General features: G+C 47.9%; 2 protein-coding genes across 9 annotated transcripts in view; both read left to right on the top strand.

Annotated features, from left to right (window-relative positions):
• LOC309362420 (uncharacterized protein) overlaps nt 1–3,154 on the top strand; it is a gene marked incomplete at its 3' end in the record, with an annotated part of 36,388 nt that extends 33,234 nt beyond the window's left edge. The window contains exons 2-3 of the mRNA XM_081931766.1: nt 536–1,908; nt 3,126–3,154. Of these exons, the coding sequence (XP_081787892.1) occupies nt 654–1,908; nt 3,126–3,154 (1,284 nt within the window). The 5' untranslated portion in view covers nt 536–653. The remainder of the gene's footprint in view (nt 1–535; nt 1,909–3,125) is intronic.
• LOC309362423 (uncharacterized protein) overlaps nt 1–15,749 on the top strand; it is a 55,747-nt gene extending 39,998 nt beyond the window's left edge. For 3 of the 8 annotated variants that reach the window (XM_081931771.1, XM_081931772.1, XM_081931773.1), the window contains one exon: nt 13,190–15,749. In XM_081931771.1, coding sequence (XP_081787897.1) covers nt 13,308–14,954 — 1,647 coding nt within the window. In that variant the 5' untranslated portion in view covers nt 13,190–13,307 and the 3' untranslated portion in view covers nt 14,955–15,749. Of the gene's footprint in view, nt 1–9,395; nt 9,691–10,465; nt 10,602–12,397; nt 12,417–13,189 lie in introns of those variants that run through there. The other 5 variants (XM_081931768.1, XM_081931769.1, XM_081931770.1 and 2 more) reach the window with 4 other exon arrangements.
• The last annotated feature ends 1,750 nt before the right edge of the window (nt 15,750–17,499 follow it).

The raw sequence follows: 17,499 nt of genomic DNA, 5'->3' as shown, positions 1-17,499 counted from the left end.
TTCTCCTGAAGATAACTCACAAGGCAGCTTCCGGAAGCCAAAGGTGATAGCTGAGTGCAGTGTGGGGACCAATGGTGGATAAATTACCCCATAAGGTGCATGACATTTCCCCCACCAAAGGTACTACCACTCCCCTAACACCCATAAATTCATGTCCCCAGAAATAACACAACTTCAGGCCATTAGGGAATCAATTCTACATTTTCAAGGTACTACACATTGCACTAACTACAGTTTATCTATTTGCCTTGAATATCCTGCTTTTCAGTGTCATTTTAGGATAGTCCTGCGTCAGAAGACAGGCACGAGATCAGACAGCACATCACTCTTTAAAGAATCATGCTGCTTTATGAACATTGATTGAGGATTTGGAAAGTTGCTCATGAATTACTATCATTTGACATGGCAACTTCATTTCCTAAAAATTGGGAACATGGGTAGGAGGTGAGGAAATGTAGGAGACGTTGAAATAGGAGGAGCTAATGGAGCTTGATGTGTTCTCTTTCCCTTAGTTCTCTTCCTTGAAACCCAACAGGATTTCCTTTCCTCCCACTCTGAAGAAGGAGATGGAGAACACAGTCAAAACTCCAGGGAATGGTGCACCTTTCGTTTCATTAGGAATAGAAATTAAAATGTGGAATATGCTTCATTGAATGACCACAGATAGTTCACATCAACGACCTCCAACAGGGAAGATACCATTTAAAGGTATGGAGTGCGGAAAGAGCTTTAGCAATAATGGAAAACTTAGAAGACATCAACAGAATAACACGGGGGAGAAACCATATAAATGTATGGAGTGTGGAAAGAGCTTCAGTAAGAATGGAGACCTTAGAAGACATCAACGGACTCACACAGGGGAGAAACCATATAAATGTATGGAGTGCGGAAAGAGCTTTAGTGAGAATGGACAACTTAGAAAACATCAACGGACTCACACAGGGGAGAAACCATTTAAATGTATGGAATGTGGAAAGAGTTTCAGTCAGAGTGGACACCTCAATATACATCAACAGACACACAAAGGAGAGAAACCATTTAAATGTATGGAGTGTGGAAAGAGCTTTACTTTCAATGCAAACCTTAGAACACATCAACGGACTCACACAGGGGAGAAACCATATAAATGTATGGAGTGCGGAAAGAGCTTCTGTTTCAATGCAAACCTTAGAAGACATCAACAGATTCACACAGGGGAGAAACCATATAAATGTATGGAGTGCGGAAAGAGCTTCTGTTTCAATGCAAACCTTAGAACACATCAACGGACTCACACAGGGGAGAAACCATTTAAATGTATGGAATGTGGAAAGAGTTTCAGTCAGAGTGGACACCTCAATATACATCAACAGACACACACAGGAGAGAAACCATTTAAATGTATGCAGTGTGGAAAGAGCTTTAGTGATAATGGAAGCCTTAGAAGACATCAACGGACTCACACAGGGGAGAAACCATTTAAATGTATGGAGTGTGGAAAGTGCTTCAGTGAGAATGGAAGCCTTAGAACACATCAACGGACTCACACCGGGGAGAAACCATTTAAATGTATGGAGTGCGGAAAGTGCTTCAGTCAGAGTGGACACCTCAATATACATCAACAGACTCACACAGGGGAGAAACCATTTAAATGTATGGAGTGTGGAAAGTGCTTCAGTGAGAATGGAAGCCTTAGAACACATCAACGGACTCACACCGGGGAGAAACCATTTAAATGTATGGAGTGTGGAAAGTGCTTCAGTGAGAATGGAAGCCTTAGAACACATCAACGGACTCACACCGGGGAGAAACCATTTAAATGTATGGAGTGTGGAAAGAGCTTCAGTCAGAGTGGACACCTCAATAGACATCAACGGATTCACACAGGAGAGAAACCATTTACATGTATGGAGTGTGGAAAGAGATATAGTGATAATGGAAAACTTAGAAAACATCAACGAACTCACACATGGGAGAAACCATTTAAATGCATGGAGTGCGGAAAGAGCTTCAGGCAGAATGGTCACCTTAGAAAACATCAGCAGACACACAGGGGAGAAACTGTTTAAATGTATGGACTGTGGAAGGAGCTTCAGTCAGAGTGGAACCCTTGATTTATGTCAACAAACTCTCACAAAAGCCAAACCTTATAAATATCAGGAAAGTAGATAGAGGTTCAGTCCTAGTGGAAATTCTACATCAACAGACTCACGGACAGGAAGAACTTTAGGAGTTGAAACCCTTCAAACCATCAACAAACTCAAAGAGGAGACACTGTTTAAATGAAAAGATTGCAAAAAGTGCTTTATTTACAATGGAGTGTTTAAGGAACATCCCGGGACTCTCAGATGTAAGAACCCATTTAGATGTATGGAGTGTGGGACATCTTCCTCTCAGAGTCCACTCTTTTCTTCACAGAAATGAACTCAGGAGGAAATCGGTCTTTAACACATGTTGTGTATGTGAAGATGTAATCTATCTTTCAATAGAGAAGGGGAGAGGGTTTATCTGGATTACTTGGTGGTCAGTGAGGGCTGGGCGATATATTGTCCAATACTGGTTTCTTGACCACATCCTGATAACCTTTCAAAAACAATTGATATGGCAACACACCACAGATCACAGGGTGTGTTTCCAGGATGCTCATTGTCTGGAAGCAGCCGGCAGAAAGCTTTGCTTTGTGAAGCCCCTGCAGATGCTGAGTTGCTGACTTCCCTCCCAGGCGACAGGAAGCAAAAGACACACATCCTTTGCCCTGTGTCCTTCCACCCTCTTTCCTCCCTTGCTCCCTTCTGCCGGTGTGTCTGCCTGACTTAGATATCTTGTGTAGTTTATTTTTTTACTGCTGAAACTGGATTTGCTCTCAGGAACTAAGTTTTGTGCTTCACTGGGGACCCAGTGAGAACTGTATGCTTTGAAAGCTCAGTAAACTATTACTGAAGAAGTCCTGCTGCCTCTGTGTGTGTTTTTGACCTCAGCATGGGAATTGCTCTACACGTGGCCCCTACCCTGCTGATACTTAGCTCATGCCCTGGAGTTGCTGTACTCAAGCATGCAAAATGGGTGCATATGTGTGTGACTGGTTTTTGCACTAAACTCTCTCACCCCCTCCACCGCATGATCTCCAAACACTGATTCTTCACTAGAACTTCTCCCTGCCTCCTACATGTTCTGAAGAAAACTTAAAATACTGTAATTTAATGGGAGATTTCCACCAAGCCTTATTGCAAGAGGGGGAAGGAGGGGCTGCAGGTACCAGGGAGGTCTCCTGGGGGGGCCCTATCTTCCCTCACGAACCCCATGGGGCAACCCCAGAGCTCCTGCTTATTCTGGGGTTTGGGGAAGATAGTATTTTTCCATAGTCCCAGAAGTTATTATTCTTCCTGCCAGAGGACCAGTGTGCATATTATTATCGTACTGAATTTACTGTTGTTGCTGCTGTTGCTGTCATGGGCTGGCTGGGTGAAAGGGGTGGAGGCACCAGCTGGGGAACCCCCAAGGGAAGAAGGCTCGGGTCCCGGGTCTTGTATGCCCCCAAAGGCTATCAAAACTCCTAGGTCTGGCCAATTAAAGGCTGATATGGGAGCCATTGGGTCCAGGTCGGTTCTTTCATTTTCTCCTCTCCTCTGGATAAGTGCTCTTTCTTTTGGGGTTTGATTACTTCTGCCTCCTCCAGAGCCCACTGCACCATCAGCTCAGGACTGCTACCCAGGAGTCTGCATATGCAAACTGCTCTGAACATCCAGGGTGTTTTGTCATGCTTCTAAAGACCTGGTTGGTTAGGTCCAGGTCCTACGAGCCCGGGGGGGGGGGCTGTCCGCAGGGAGTTCTCACTTGTTTGGGGTTCATCGCTCCACCGTATTTGCATTTGAATTTGCCAAAATTGGGCATGCTAGAGACAATACGTAGACATTCACAGAGCTGGGAGCCTGCTGCTGCCTGCTTGAGACCCCCCACAGCTGGCCGAGACACACGGAGCCACAGCCCACGGCTCCCTCGGTTCAGGCACCCACAGCTGGGTGGGCTCAAAAAAAGCCTTGATTTATCTGAGTCACAGCACCAAATGTTGTGCAGTGGTTCCTTGGTTTGCAACCGCTTTGAATTACAACCGTTTTGGATTACAACCAAGTCAAACGCCGAAGTCCGTGTCCCTTTTTTTGGATTACAACCCATTTGGGGGGGGAGTCCCCATTGGCGAAAGCGCGCCTTGGGTTACAACCTGTTTTGGTTTACAACCGGACCTCCGTAATGGATTACAGTGGTACCTCGGGTTACATACACTTCAGGTTACATACACTTCAGGTTACAGACTCTGCTAACCCAGAAATAGTACCTCAGGTTAAGAACTTTGCTTCAGGACGAGAACAGAAATCGTGCAGCGTGGCAGCAGCAGGAGGCGCCATTAGCTAAAGTGGTGCTTCAGGTTAAGAACAGTTTCAGGTTAAGAACGGACCTCTGGAATGAATTAAGTACTTAACTCAAGGTACCACTATATGGTTATAAACCAAGGTACCACTGTATACCCCCAAAGGCTATAAAAACTCCTAGGTCTGGCCAATAAACTCAGGAGCCAGGAGGAGATAAGAGTCCAATGATTTTATCACAGGCAGTCAATACAGGGAATGGGAAAGGACTTTTCAACATGTTAAAGAATATTATGGGTTGAGAGACTACTCAGAAGCCCAGCTCGCCAGGGTACAAGTCCCCCGCGGGTCTGTGCGGTCAGTAAACGAAGGAAATTCCAGCCAAGCAATTTGGAACAAAGAGCAGTCAGTAGACTGAGAACCTTTATTGTTGTGCAACTGGTTCAAACAGCAGTGAGGGAACTCTGACCCTGGGGCGACATTGACTTTTAAAACTTTCCCACCATATCCCAGGATATAGTTCGCACAGCATCATCAATACATCATTGCTACATCACTAAAACGTCAGAAAGGGAAGGGTTCCAGAAGATTAGCATAGGTAGATATGTCAGGGCAACACCCAAGTATAAGATTAGCAGAGGCAAACATGTCTCAAGTACCCACCACCCAAAAGGACAACAGAACTTCCTTTGCATGTCTGCAGCCTGAGACAAGTCTGGTGATGAGATTTGGCTTCCCTTGGCTAACAGTGAGCCCAGCAATTGTCACCTCTGGGCATTTCCTGGGGTAGGAGGTGTGTCTACACATCTTCACCCTTGGGGAGGTGGTGCTGGTTTCTGTGTGTTGCCACTGTGCAGTGCTCTTGGAGTCACAAGACTCTGTTTTGCATTCCAGAGACATTCCAGACTGTTGGAAGTCTCACGGAAGACAGGAGACGGATGTGATGTTACTGTTTCCTGTTCCTTTGTTTTTCAGTTGCTCTCTGCTTTCACAGAGAGAGCATGTATATTTCGTTTCTGTCTGCATAGTTAGAAATAAAACTCTTTAGCAATGTAGCTAATAAACTTCTCGTCCTTCCCTGCGTGCTGGATACTCTGCTGAATGGGGAGTGTGCCTGGAGCCTCATCAAAGGCTCAGGTCATTACCTAAGCATCATCGGAGGAGCTCCATCGAACCCAAGTCCGACAGGTGGCAGGAAAAAAGAGTCCTTTTTCCAAGGGCAAAATAGCATTGGAATGGAGGGAACTGGCAAAGGAGTTGATTTTATATGATTTTTTTAAGCTAGGTATCTTCCCTGAGCTGTCAAGCCAAAAGGATACATTCAGGCATAATATTTGTAACATTTAACAACTTTAAAGATGTGCCCCACCCCGCCTTGTAATTTCTGTAACAAATACTTTTCTGGGATTTTTTCTTTTGGGGTGTGTGTCACAGTTCAGCTTCATTCAGAAGAAAACATTGCTAAAGGAGGGGAAATATAAAATGCACATTGAAAACAGCATAATCAGCAAGAGAATAAAATATTATCATAATCCTAGAACACAGACTATATCTTGCTTTTCACCACTTCTGGGTCTTAAAGCAGCTTCCCCCTCTTTCCTCACAGCCTCAGCCCCTCTTGGCCGAGATAGAGACAATAAAATACTGAGACATACACAGTTACAGATAGGTAGCCGTGTTGGTCTGCCATAGTCAAAACAAAAAAAATTCCTTCCAGTAGCACCTTAAAGACCAACTAAGTCAGTTCTTGGTATGAGCTTTCGTGTGCATGCACACTTCTTCAGATACACTGAAACAGAAGTTTCCAGACCCTTCTATATAGTGAGAAGGTGGGGAGGGGTATTACTCAGAAGGGTGGTGGGAATGGGTGATTGGCAGATAGCTGTGATGAGCCTGTTGACGACTCTTAAAGACTGCAATAGGTCTTACAGGAAAATGCAAGAGGTCTTACAGGAAAAAGCAAGGGGTGAAAAGGTGAAAAATGGCTTTGTCATGTATAATGAGATAAGAATCCAAGGTCTTTGTTCAGACCAGGTTTCTCCATGGTTTTAAGTTTGGTGATAAGTTGCAATTCAGCAGCTTCTCTTTCCAGTCTTTTTCTGAAATTCCTTTGTAGTAAAACAGCTACTTTGAGATCTTGTATAGAATGTCCTGGGAGATTGAAGTGTTCTCCTACTGGTTTCTCTGTCTTGTGATTCCTGATGTCCGATTTATGTCCGTTTATTCTTTGGCGTAAGGTCTGGCCTGTTTGTCCAATATAGAGAGCTGAAGGACACTGTTGGCATTTCATAGCATACACAATGTTAGACGATGAGCAATTAAATAGTCCCGAGATGGTATGTGTGATGTTGTTGGGGCCAGTAATGGTGTTGTCCGGGTGTATGTGTATGAGACATACACAGAGCTGGGAGCCGGTTATTGGGGGGGGGTTCTCCCCCCCTCTCTCACACACACAGGCGGCCCTCCAGCCCCAGCTCCCCTGGCTAAGCTGGAAACACGAGTCTCAATGCAAAGCACACAAAAAGAAAACTCCCCCCCAAAAAATGTGCATTTTATCTGCTAGCAAAACACACAGAGCAGCCCTCCCCCTTTTGCCTGAGACACACACAGAGCCACAGCCCACGGCTCCCTCCATTTCAAGGAATGGGGGTCCCGCACAGCCCTCAGGGCACCTCAGCATCCCATAGATTGCTTTCCTCCGGTGGGGAGGGGAACTATTTTGCTTGCTGAGGGCAGGAGTCACAATCCTGTCACATTGCGGGGTGTCAGGCTTTTAGGTAAGGGGGTGAGGCTAGAGTGGGCCCGTCCTGTTCACAGTGAATTCTCAGTCCTTTGGGGTTCATCGCTCCACCACAACCCCACTTTCCCACACCTTTTAACTACCCTCTTCCCCCAAGCACCACAATAGTATTCACACATCCCCCCAGCTGCAAGGCTTCCCTGCGCTTCACCTTGAAAAGTATCAGGATTCAACCCACCATCCCGATGGATTTCTGTCTTGACTGCCGCTCCCCACTTCCTGGATTTAACAGCAGCAATACCTAAAACACGGAGGGATCTAAGCTCGTGGCGTGGGGTGGGGGAGGGAAGGATTTTGCAATATAAACATTGTGGGGTGGGGTACCCCACTTTGCAAGTGGATTGCCGGGATCAGGCCCTCCCCTATTCTCCTGATTCACAGAAGGAAGAGGGGAGGGGGGACACCTTCCTCTGCTCCCCGCCCCCCAAATTCCACCCATTCCGGCACATCCTTCCCAGACCCCGCCTCCGCAAAGCCCCAATCCCCTCCCCAATATGTTGCTCCTCCTCCTCGCCATCCGACCTCTGTTCCGGGAATCGGGGGGGATGAGCCCCCCCTCCCAAATTGCCTGCTTCTCCCGCAAGTGGAGCTTCTACGCCGGATTGCTGCTCTGCGGCATAGCTCTAGGGGCGCGCGCTTTCGGAGAAGGGAGGAGCGGCGGCAGGTAAATCCCCCCCACCCACGTGGATGTTGCAGGAAAGGAAAGGAGAATCGGGAGCGAGGACAAGAGGTAAAGGGGTCGCGGGGGGGAAGGGGAGAGGAGGATCCAGAGACCCCGCCAGCTCCCCAAAGCGCCTCTCGTGGATCTGGATCCCTGCACGCGTACAATGAAGGAGGTTTTCCTTTGACCCTTAGGAAGCCCACCCAGGGGATCCCACGAGGCCCCCTCGACCCATTTGCCCGGGCAGGCATCCCTGGGACTCTGTGGGTTCCGCGCGGAAAGAGGTGGGCCATGAAAGGGTTAACGGGCGTGATGGAGGCTTTGATAGTGACCCCCCTGTCCTCCCCTGCTCGTCTTGGGTGGGGGGCCCTCCGGAGGGAGAGATGGGGGCGCAGGTCGTGGGGTAAGCCGCGCCAAGGGGGACCTCTGGGTTCAGTGGAGACTCTGGGACAGAGGGAGGGAGTCGAGGAAGTGGGGAGGGGGAGCATCCCTGGGGCAGGGAAGGGCAGAATTGGGGGGGGGGAGATAGGAAACCAGTCTTGGGGAGACTTATCCATAGTGGCTCCCGTGGGGAATCTCCGGAGGGGCCGCCTTGGCTTCTCCCTCCCACCCAGGAATCGGCCATCCCTTCAAGGCAGCCAGAGGGATCCCTGGAAAGTGGGGGGTCCGGTTCCCCCACCCCTTCCTTCCTGCAACCTCTATCTGCTTCCCACCCCATAAGCCCCTGACCTGTCCAGACTGTTGCAGGAACCTATGTATAGGTTGGGGGGGGTTGCCCCTCCAGCAGATATTATGCACATGCAGCCCACCACCAAAATCAGCACAATCACTTTTGTGATTTCTTCCCACAAAACACTTCATCACAGTTTCTTCCTATCTATTCAAAGGACCTCTGCTGCACGATACCAAATGTATGAATTCACTGATAAATGTCTCTATGTACTGGCTCACTGGGGTAACTTCAGAAATTCCTATAGACATGTGAGCTGAGCTCCTCAGCAGCCCCTCTGCCTGAGTGATCATCCCTGGCATGTGCTGCCCTTGATCGCCTCCTGCCTCCTAAGGGATTATGGAGTCAGGGGGAGCCCTGGAGACCCCAATTCCAGAGGAGTCATTAGCCGTGGGAACCAAGGAAATTGATCAAACCGTTGAATTTTGGCGATTATTTGACGTTTCTACAGTTTTCTATATTTGATAATCAGAGGAAACAGTCCGATTCATGGTATCCGCTTCTTGCTACAATTGTATAGGCTGCTTCTCTGAGCCTCCTTGCTGTTGTGCATGGAAGGTGCCTGTGCAAATGGTCATTGTCCTGGCCTTAGTCTGAGGCTGTGGTGGGGACTTGGGGTTTTGGGGGAGTCGTATAACTGCCCCCCCATCCTGGTCTGAAGAGCACCAATACCTAAAACAAGGACGCACGGCTCGTGACGTGGGGTGGGCGAGGGAAGGATTTTGCAATGTAAACTTTGGGGGGACACACCCCACATTATAATTTCCAGGATCAGCCCCTCCCCCACTGTCCTAATATACAGGAGGAAGAGGGAAGGAGAAAAACCTTCCTCCCCGCCCCGCTTAATTCTTTCCCTCCCCTCCCGGGACATCCTTCCCTCACCCCGCCCCCACAACCCCAAATCCTCTCCCCAATATGTTGCTCCTCCTCCTCGCCATCCGACCTCTGTTCCGGGAATGGGGGGGGATGAGCCCCCCTCCCAAACTGCCTGTTTCTCCCGGAAGTGGAGCTTCTGCGCCGGATTGCTGCTCCGATTGTAGCTCTAGGGTAGCGGTCTTTCCGAAAGGGGAGGAGGGGCGGCAGAAATATACTCTCTCCCCCCCCCCCCATGGATGCTGCAGGAAAGGAAAGGAGATTCGCGAGTGAGGACAAAGAGGTAAAGGGGTCGCGGGGGGAGGCGAGAGAAGGATCCAAAGACCCCCTCCAGCTCCCCAAAGCGCCTTTCGCGGGCCCCATAGGCATGGGCTGGATCCCTGCACGTGTGCTGCGAAGGGGGCTTTCCTTGGCCCCTTAGGCGCCTTGGCAGCGGCAGACATATAACCATATAAGGCGCCAAGGGGGGGTGGCTCTGGGTTCAGGGGAGACTCTGGGACAGAGGGAGGGAGTCAAGGAAGTGGGGAGGGGGGCATCCCTGGGGCAGGGAAGGGCAGCATGGGGGGGGAGGAAGACCAGTCTTTGGGGAGACTTCTCCATGGTGGCGCCTGCGGGGATTTTCTGGAGGGGCCGCCTTGGCTTCTCCCTCCCTCCCAGGAATCAGCCACCCCTTCAAGGCTACCAGAGAGGGATCCCTGGAAAGTGGGGGGTCCAGTCCCCCCACCCCTCCCTTCCTGCAAGCTCCATGCTCTTCCCACCCTATAAACCCCTGCCCTGTCCAGACGCAGAGGTTCAAATCCCGAGAGGAAGAGGGGAGGGGAGAGCCCTTTTCAGAAGCCGTTCTCTGTTTTAGCAATCCCACCAGGAAGCAGCCAGAAACCTTTTCCTCTCTCTCAGGCTTCCATTTTTAAGTGTCTTTTCCACTGCCAGCTTCATTGAGGATGAGGATAATGTACACCTGTCCTCAGAAACAGGGGTGCAGAGTCCATGGAATGGCTCTCAGGATGGATATAGACATTGCACCTCAAAAGCATTTCTGTTCCTCTTATTCTTTGTAGGCAGTGTCAGAGTGACTGACAAGCTGAGATTCTTCCCAGTCAAAGGACCCATTTTCATGATAGACAGTGCCTGGGGCTGGAGGCTCTACATACAAGGTGTGCCTATACAGGCCAAAGAGTGCCAGTATTAGCACAGGTGAGGTGTATGACCTCCCCAAAGACCTCCCCAAATTTACAGACTGTATGTGAATGAGAAGTTGTGGGTGGGATTACAGTTTACGGCAGCCCCGTGATTTTCTCCATCCATGACATTTCGTGAGCTGATATTGCAGTACGAATTCCAAAATAACTACAAAAGGATAACAATATAATAAGAATGGTTCTAGTATTTCTACGCTGCCTTTCTGGCTGGGTTTCCCCAGCCACTCTGGGCAGCTTACAGTACATATAAAAGACAGTAAAACATCAGACACTCAAAACCTCCCAATGCAGCTGTCTTCTAAATGTCGGATAGTTGCCCATTTCCTTTCCCTCTGCCTGCTTCCCTGTAACTTCGCTTCTCACGGGTTGTGTGGGGGGTGAACCAGCAGAAGACCCTTGAAGGAGGACCTCAGTGTACAGACTGAGCGATGGGCGTGGAGACACTCCTTCAGGTCTACAGAGAGTGAGGCTGTAGGGCTTTAGGTCAATGATCTTGCTCCTCCATAATGATTTCCAGAGCAAGATCGATGTACAATTATTAGAGTAGGAAAAAAAGCTCAGAGACAGCAAAAAATTCCTTGAGCAAATAAACTTGTGACTGAAGGCATAACAGGAATCTATGCCTGAAAAATTGCAACCTTGGCAATTTAAAGGTCAGCACCAACAATGTGAATTGTGCTCAGAAATGTACTGGGAGTCAGTGAAGATCCTTTCAGACTGGTGTTATGTTGTCTCAATGGCTGCTCCCATTCTGTTGTCTAGCTGTCACATTCTGGATTAGTTGCAGCTTACGAGTCACCTTCAAAGATGGCCCCATGTATCACATGGCAGTAGTCCAAGCAGGAGATCACCAGAGCATGCACCACTCTGGGGAGACAGTCTCCAGGCATGGAGGGTCTCAGCTGGCATACCAGATGGAGCTGGCAGACAACTGCCCTGGACACAAAATTGACTTGCGCCTCCATGGACAGCTGTGAGTCCTAAATGACCCCCAGGTTGTGCACCTGGTCCTTTTGGGGCACAGTTACCTCCATCAGGTCTAGGGAGTCTTCCACATCTGCCTGCCCCCTTTCCCCCTGGGACAGTATTTCTGTCTTGTCAAGATTCAACCTCAATCTGTTAGCCGCCATCTATCCTCCAAGTGCCTCCAGACACTCACAGAGGACCTTCACGGGTCCCAATTTAAAAGAGAGGAAGAGCTGGGTATCATCCACATACTGGGAGACACCCAGCCCAAACCCGCAGATGATCTCTCCCTGTGACTTCGTATAGATATTAAAAAGCATGGGGGAGAGGATGGAGCCCTGAGGCACCCCACAAGTGAGAGCCCAGGGGTCTGAACACTCATCCCCCAACACCACTTTCTGGACATGGCCCAGGAGGAAGGAGGGGAACCACTGCACAGCAGTGCCCTCAGCTCCCCTAGAGGGTCCAGAAGGATACCACGGTCAAAGGTCTCCAAAGCTGCTGCGAGATCCAGCAGAACCAGGAAAGAGCTTTCCCCTTCGTCTCTAGCCCATTGGAAAATATCAAGCAGTGCAACCAGGGTTGTTTCAGTTCCATGATGAGGCCTGAATCGCAATCAGAAGGATAATGGTGGCAGAAAGAAGCTTTCCTGGTCCTGCCCCTCCAAAAGCTCCAGGCCCAAGACTTTCATTAGCTTTCAAGGGGCCATCGGAGTTGCTGGAAGGAGGTGTGCAGAACACCATCCAACCTTCTTAGAGAGTCCATTCTGGATTTGTGTAGGTTTCCCCCCATAGCCTTCTCTTCTCCTGAAGATAACTCACAAGGCAGCTTCCGGAAGCCAAAGGTGATAGCTGAGTGCAGGGTGGGGACCAATGGTGGATAAATTACCCCATAAGGTGCATGACATTCCCCCCCCACCAAAGGTACTACCGCTCCCCTAACACCCAATGACATCATATGCTTATGATCTTTAAGACAAAACAGGAATAAATTCATGAATCCAAACTACAAGAAAGAAGATTCCACCTAAACATTAGGAAGAACTTCCTGACAGTAAGAGCTGTTCGACAGTGGATTTTGCTGCCAAGGAGTGTGGTGGAGTCTCCTTCTTTGGAGGTCCTTAAGCAGAGGCTTGACAACCATATGTCAGGAGTGCTCTGATGGTGTTTCCTGCTTGGCAGGGGGGTTGGACTCGATGGCCCTTGGGGTCTCTTCCAACTCTATGATTCTATGTCCCCAGAAATAACACAACTTCAGGCCATTAGGGAATCAATACTACATTTTCAAGGTACTACACATTGCACTAACAACAGTTTATCTATTTGCCTTGAATATCCTGCTTTTCAGTGTCATTTTAGGATAGTCCTGCATCAGAAGACAGGCACGAGATCAGACAGCACATCACTCTTTAAAGAATCATGCTGCTTTATGAACATTGATTGAGGATTTGGAAAGTTGCTCATGAATTACTATCATTTGACATGGCAAATTAATTTCCTAAAATTTGGGAACATGGGTAGGAGGTGAGGGAATGTAGGAGACGTTGAAATAGGAGAAGGTGCTAATGGAGCTTGATGTGTTCTCTTTGCCTTTGTTCTCTTCCTTGAAACCCAACAGGATTTCCATTCCTCCCACTCTGAAGAAGGGGATGGAGAAGACAGTCAAAACTCCAGGGAATGGTGCACCTTTCGTTTCATTAGGAATAGAAATTAAAATGTGGAATATGCTTCATTGAATGACCACAGATAGTTCACATCAACGACCTCCAACAGGGAAGATACCATTTAAAGGTATGGAGTGCGGAAAGAGCTTTAGCAATAATGGAAAACTTAGAAGACATCAACAGAATAGCACAGGGGAGAAACCATATAAATGTACGGAGTGTGGAAAGAGCTTTAGTGATAATGGAAGCCTCAGAACACATCAACGGATTCACACAGGGGAGAAACCATATAGATGTATGGAGTGTGGAAAGAGCTTCAGTCAGAGTGGACACCACAATAGACATCAACAGATTCACACAGGGGAGAAACCATATAAATGTATGGAGTGTGGAAAGAGCTTTAGTGATAATGGAAGCCTTAGAACACATCAACGGACTCACACAGGGGAGAAACCATTTAAATGTATGGAATGTGGAAATAGCTTTAGTGATAATGGAAAACTTAGAACACATCAACGGACTCACACAGGGGAAAAACCATTTAAATGTATGGAGTGCGGAAAGAGCTTTAGTTTCAATGCAACCCTTAGAATACATCAACGGATTCACACAGGGGAGAAACCATATAGATGTATGGAGTGTGGAAAGAGCTTCAGTCAGAGTGGACACCACAATAGACATCAACGGATTCACACAGGGGAGAAACCATATAAATGTATGGAGTGTGGAAAGAGCTTCTGTTTCAATGCAAACCTTAGAACACATCAACGGACTCACACAGGGGAGAAACCATATAAATGTACGGAGTGTGGAAAGAGTTTCAGTCAGAGTGGACACCTCAATATACATCAACAGACACACACAGGAGAGAAACCATTTGAATGTATGCAGTGTGGAAAGAGCTTTAGTGATAATGGAAAACTTAGAACACATCAACGGACTCACACAGGGGAGAAACCATTTAAATGTATGGAGTGTGGAAAGTGCTTCAGTGAGAATGGAAGCCTTAGAACACATCAACGGACTCACACCGGGGAGAAACCATTTAAATGTATGGAGTGTGGAAAGTGCTTCAGTGAGAATGGAAGCCTGAGAACACATCAACGGACTCACACCGGGGAGAAACCATTTAAATGTATGGAGTGTGGAAAGTGCTTCAGTGAGAATGGAAGCCTTAGAACACATCAACGGACTCACACCGGGGAGAAACCATTTACATGTATGGAGTGTGGAAAGAGATATAGTGATAATGGAAAACTTAGAAAACATCAACGAACTCACACAGGGGAGAAACCATTTAAATGCATGGAGTGTGGAAAGTGCTTCAGTGAGAATGGAAGCCTGAGAACACATCAACGGACTCACACCGGGGAGAAACCATTTAAATGTATGGAGTGTGGAAAGTGCTTCAGTGAGAATGGAAGCCTTAGAACACATCAACGGACTCACACCGGGGAGAAACCATTTAAATGTATGGAGTGTGGAAAGAGCTTCAGTCAGAGTGGACACCTCAATAGACATCAACTGATTCACACAGGAGAGAAACCATTTACATGTATGGAGTGTGGAAAGAGATATAGTGATAATGGAAAACTTAGAAAACATCAACGAACTCACACATGGGAGAAACCATTTAAATGCATGGAGTGCGGAAAGAGCTTCAGGCAGAATGGTCACCTTAGAAAACATCAGCAGACACACAGGGGAGAAACTGTTTAAATGTATGGACTGTGGAAGGAGCTTCAGTCAGAGTGGAACCCTTGATTTATGTCAACAAACTCACACAAAAGCCAAACCTTATAAATATCAGGAAAGTAGATAGAGGTTCAGTCCTAGTGGAAATTCTACATCAACAGACTCACGGACAGGAAGAACTTTAGGAGTTGAAACCCTTCAAACCATCAACAAACTCAAAGAGGAGACACTGTTTAAATGAAAAGATTGCAAAAAGTGCTTTATTTACAATGGAGTGTTTAAGGAACATCCCGGGACTCTCAGATGTAAGAACCCATTTAGATGTATGGAGTGTGGGACATCTTCCTCTCAGAGTCCACTCTTTTCTTCACAGCAATGAACTCAGGAGGAAATCGGTCTTTAACACATGTTGTGTATGTGAAGATGTAATCTATCTTTCAATAGAGAAGGGGAGAGGGTTTATCTGGATTACTTGGTGGTCAGTGAGGGCTGGGCGATATATTGTCCAATACTGGTTTCTTGACCACATCCTGATAACCTTTCAAAAACAATTGATATGGCAACACACCACAGATCACAGTGTGTGTTTCCAGGATGCTCATTGTCTGGAAGCAGCCGGCAGAAAGCTTTGCTTCGTGAAGCCCCTGCAGATGCTGAGTTGCTGACTTCCCTCCCAGGCGACAGGAAGCAAAAGACACACATCCTTTGCCCTGTGTCCTTCCAGACTCTTTCCTCCCTTGCTCCCTTCTGCCGGTGTGTCTGCCTGACTTAGATATCTTGTGTAGTTTATTTTTTTACTGCTGAAACTGGATTTGCTCTCAGGAGCTGTTTTGTGCCTCACTGGGGACCCAGTGAGAACTGTATGCTTTGAAAGCTCAGTAAACTATTACTGAAGAAGTCCTGCTGCCTCTGTGTGTGTTTTTGACCTCAGCATGGGAATTGCTCTACACGTGGCCCCTACCCTGCTGATACTTAGCTCATGCCCTGGAGTTGCTGTACTCAAGCATGGAAGACGGATGCATATGTGTGTGACTGGTTTTTGCACTAAACTCTCTCACCCCCTCCACCGCATGATCTCCAAACACTGATTCCTCACTAGAACTTCTCCCTGCCTCCTACATGTTCTGAAGAAAACTTAAAATACTGTAATTTAATGGGAGATTTCCACCAAGCCTTATTGCAAGAGGGGGAAGGAGGGGCTGCAGGTACCAGGGAGGTCTCCTGGGGGGGCCCTATCTTCCCTCACGAACCCCATGGGGCAACCCCAGAGTTCCTGCTTATTTTGGGGTTTGGGGAAGATAGTATTTTTCCATAGTCCCAGAAGTTATTATTCTTCCTGCCAGAGGACCAGTGTGCATATTATTATCGTACTGAATTTACTGTGGTTGCTGCTGTTGCTGTCATGGACTGGCTGGGTGAAAGGGGGGGAGGCACCAGCTGGGGAACCCCCAAGGGAAGAAGGCTCGGGTCCTGGGTCTTGTATGCCCCCAAAGGCTATCAAAACTCCTAGGTCTGGCCAATTAAAGGCTGATATGGGAGCCATTGGGTCCAGGTCGGTTCTTTCATTTTCTCCTCTCCTCTGGATAAGTGCTCTTTCTTTTGGGGTTTGATTACTTCTGCCTCCTTCAGAGCCCACTGCACCATCAGCTCAGGACTGCTACCCAGGAGTCTGCGTATGCAAACTGCTCTGAACATCCAGGGTGTTTTGTCATGCTTCTAAAGACCTGGTTGGTTAGGTCCAGGTCCTACGAGCCCGGGGGGGGCTGTCCGCAGGGAGTTCTCACTTGTTTGGGGTTCATCGCTCCACCGTATTTGCATTTGAATTTGCCAAAATTGGGCATGCTAGAGACAATACGTAGACATTCACAGAGCTGGGAGCCTGCTGCTGCCTGCTTAAGGCACCCAAAGCTGGCCGAGACACGCGGAGCCACAGCCCACGGCTCCCTCGGTTCAGGCACCCACAGCTGGGTGGGCTCAAAGAAAGCCTTGATTTATCTGAGTCACGGCACCAAATGTTGTGCAGTGGTTCCTTGGTTTGCAACCGCTTTGAATTACAACCGTTTTGGATTGCAACCAAGTCAAACGCCGAAGTCCGTGTCCCTTTTTTTGGATTACAACCCATTTGGGGGGAGGGAGTCCCCATTGGCAAAAGCGCGCCTTGGGTTACAACCTGTTTTGGTTTACAACCGGACCTCCGGAATGGATTACAGTGCTACCTCGGGTTACATACACTTCAGGTTACATACACTTCAGGTTACAGACTCTGCTAACCCAGAAATAGTACCTCAGGTTAAGAACTTTGCTTCAGGATGAGAACAGAAATCGTGCAACGTGGCAGCAGCAGGAGGCGCCATTAGCTAAAGTGGTGCTTCAGGTTAAGAACAGTTTCAGGTTAAGAACGGACCTCTGGAATGAATTAAGTACTTAACTCAAGGTACCACTATATGGTTATAAACCAAGGTACCACTATATACCCCCAAAGGCTATAAAAACTCCTAGGTCTGGCCAATAAACTCAGGAGCCAGGGGAAGATAAGAGTCCAACGATTTTATCACAGGCAGTCAATACA

The sequence above is a fragment of the Podarcis melisellensis genome (genome assembly GCF_964234715.1).
Source record: "Podarcis melisellensis genome assembly, contig: HAP1_SCAFFOLD_198, whole genome shotgun sequence".
Lineage (NCBI taxonomy): Eukaryota > Metazoa > Chordata > Lepidosauria > Squamata > Lacertidae > Podarcis > Podarcis melisellensis.
Note: the sequence above shows the minus strand (reverse complement) of the source record. Positions and strands in the feature narration are given on the sequence as shown.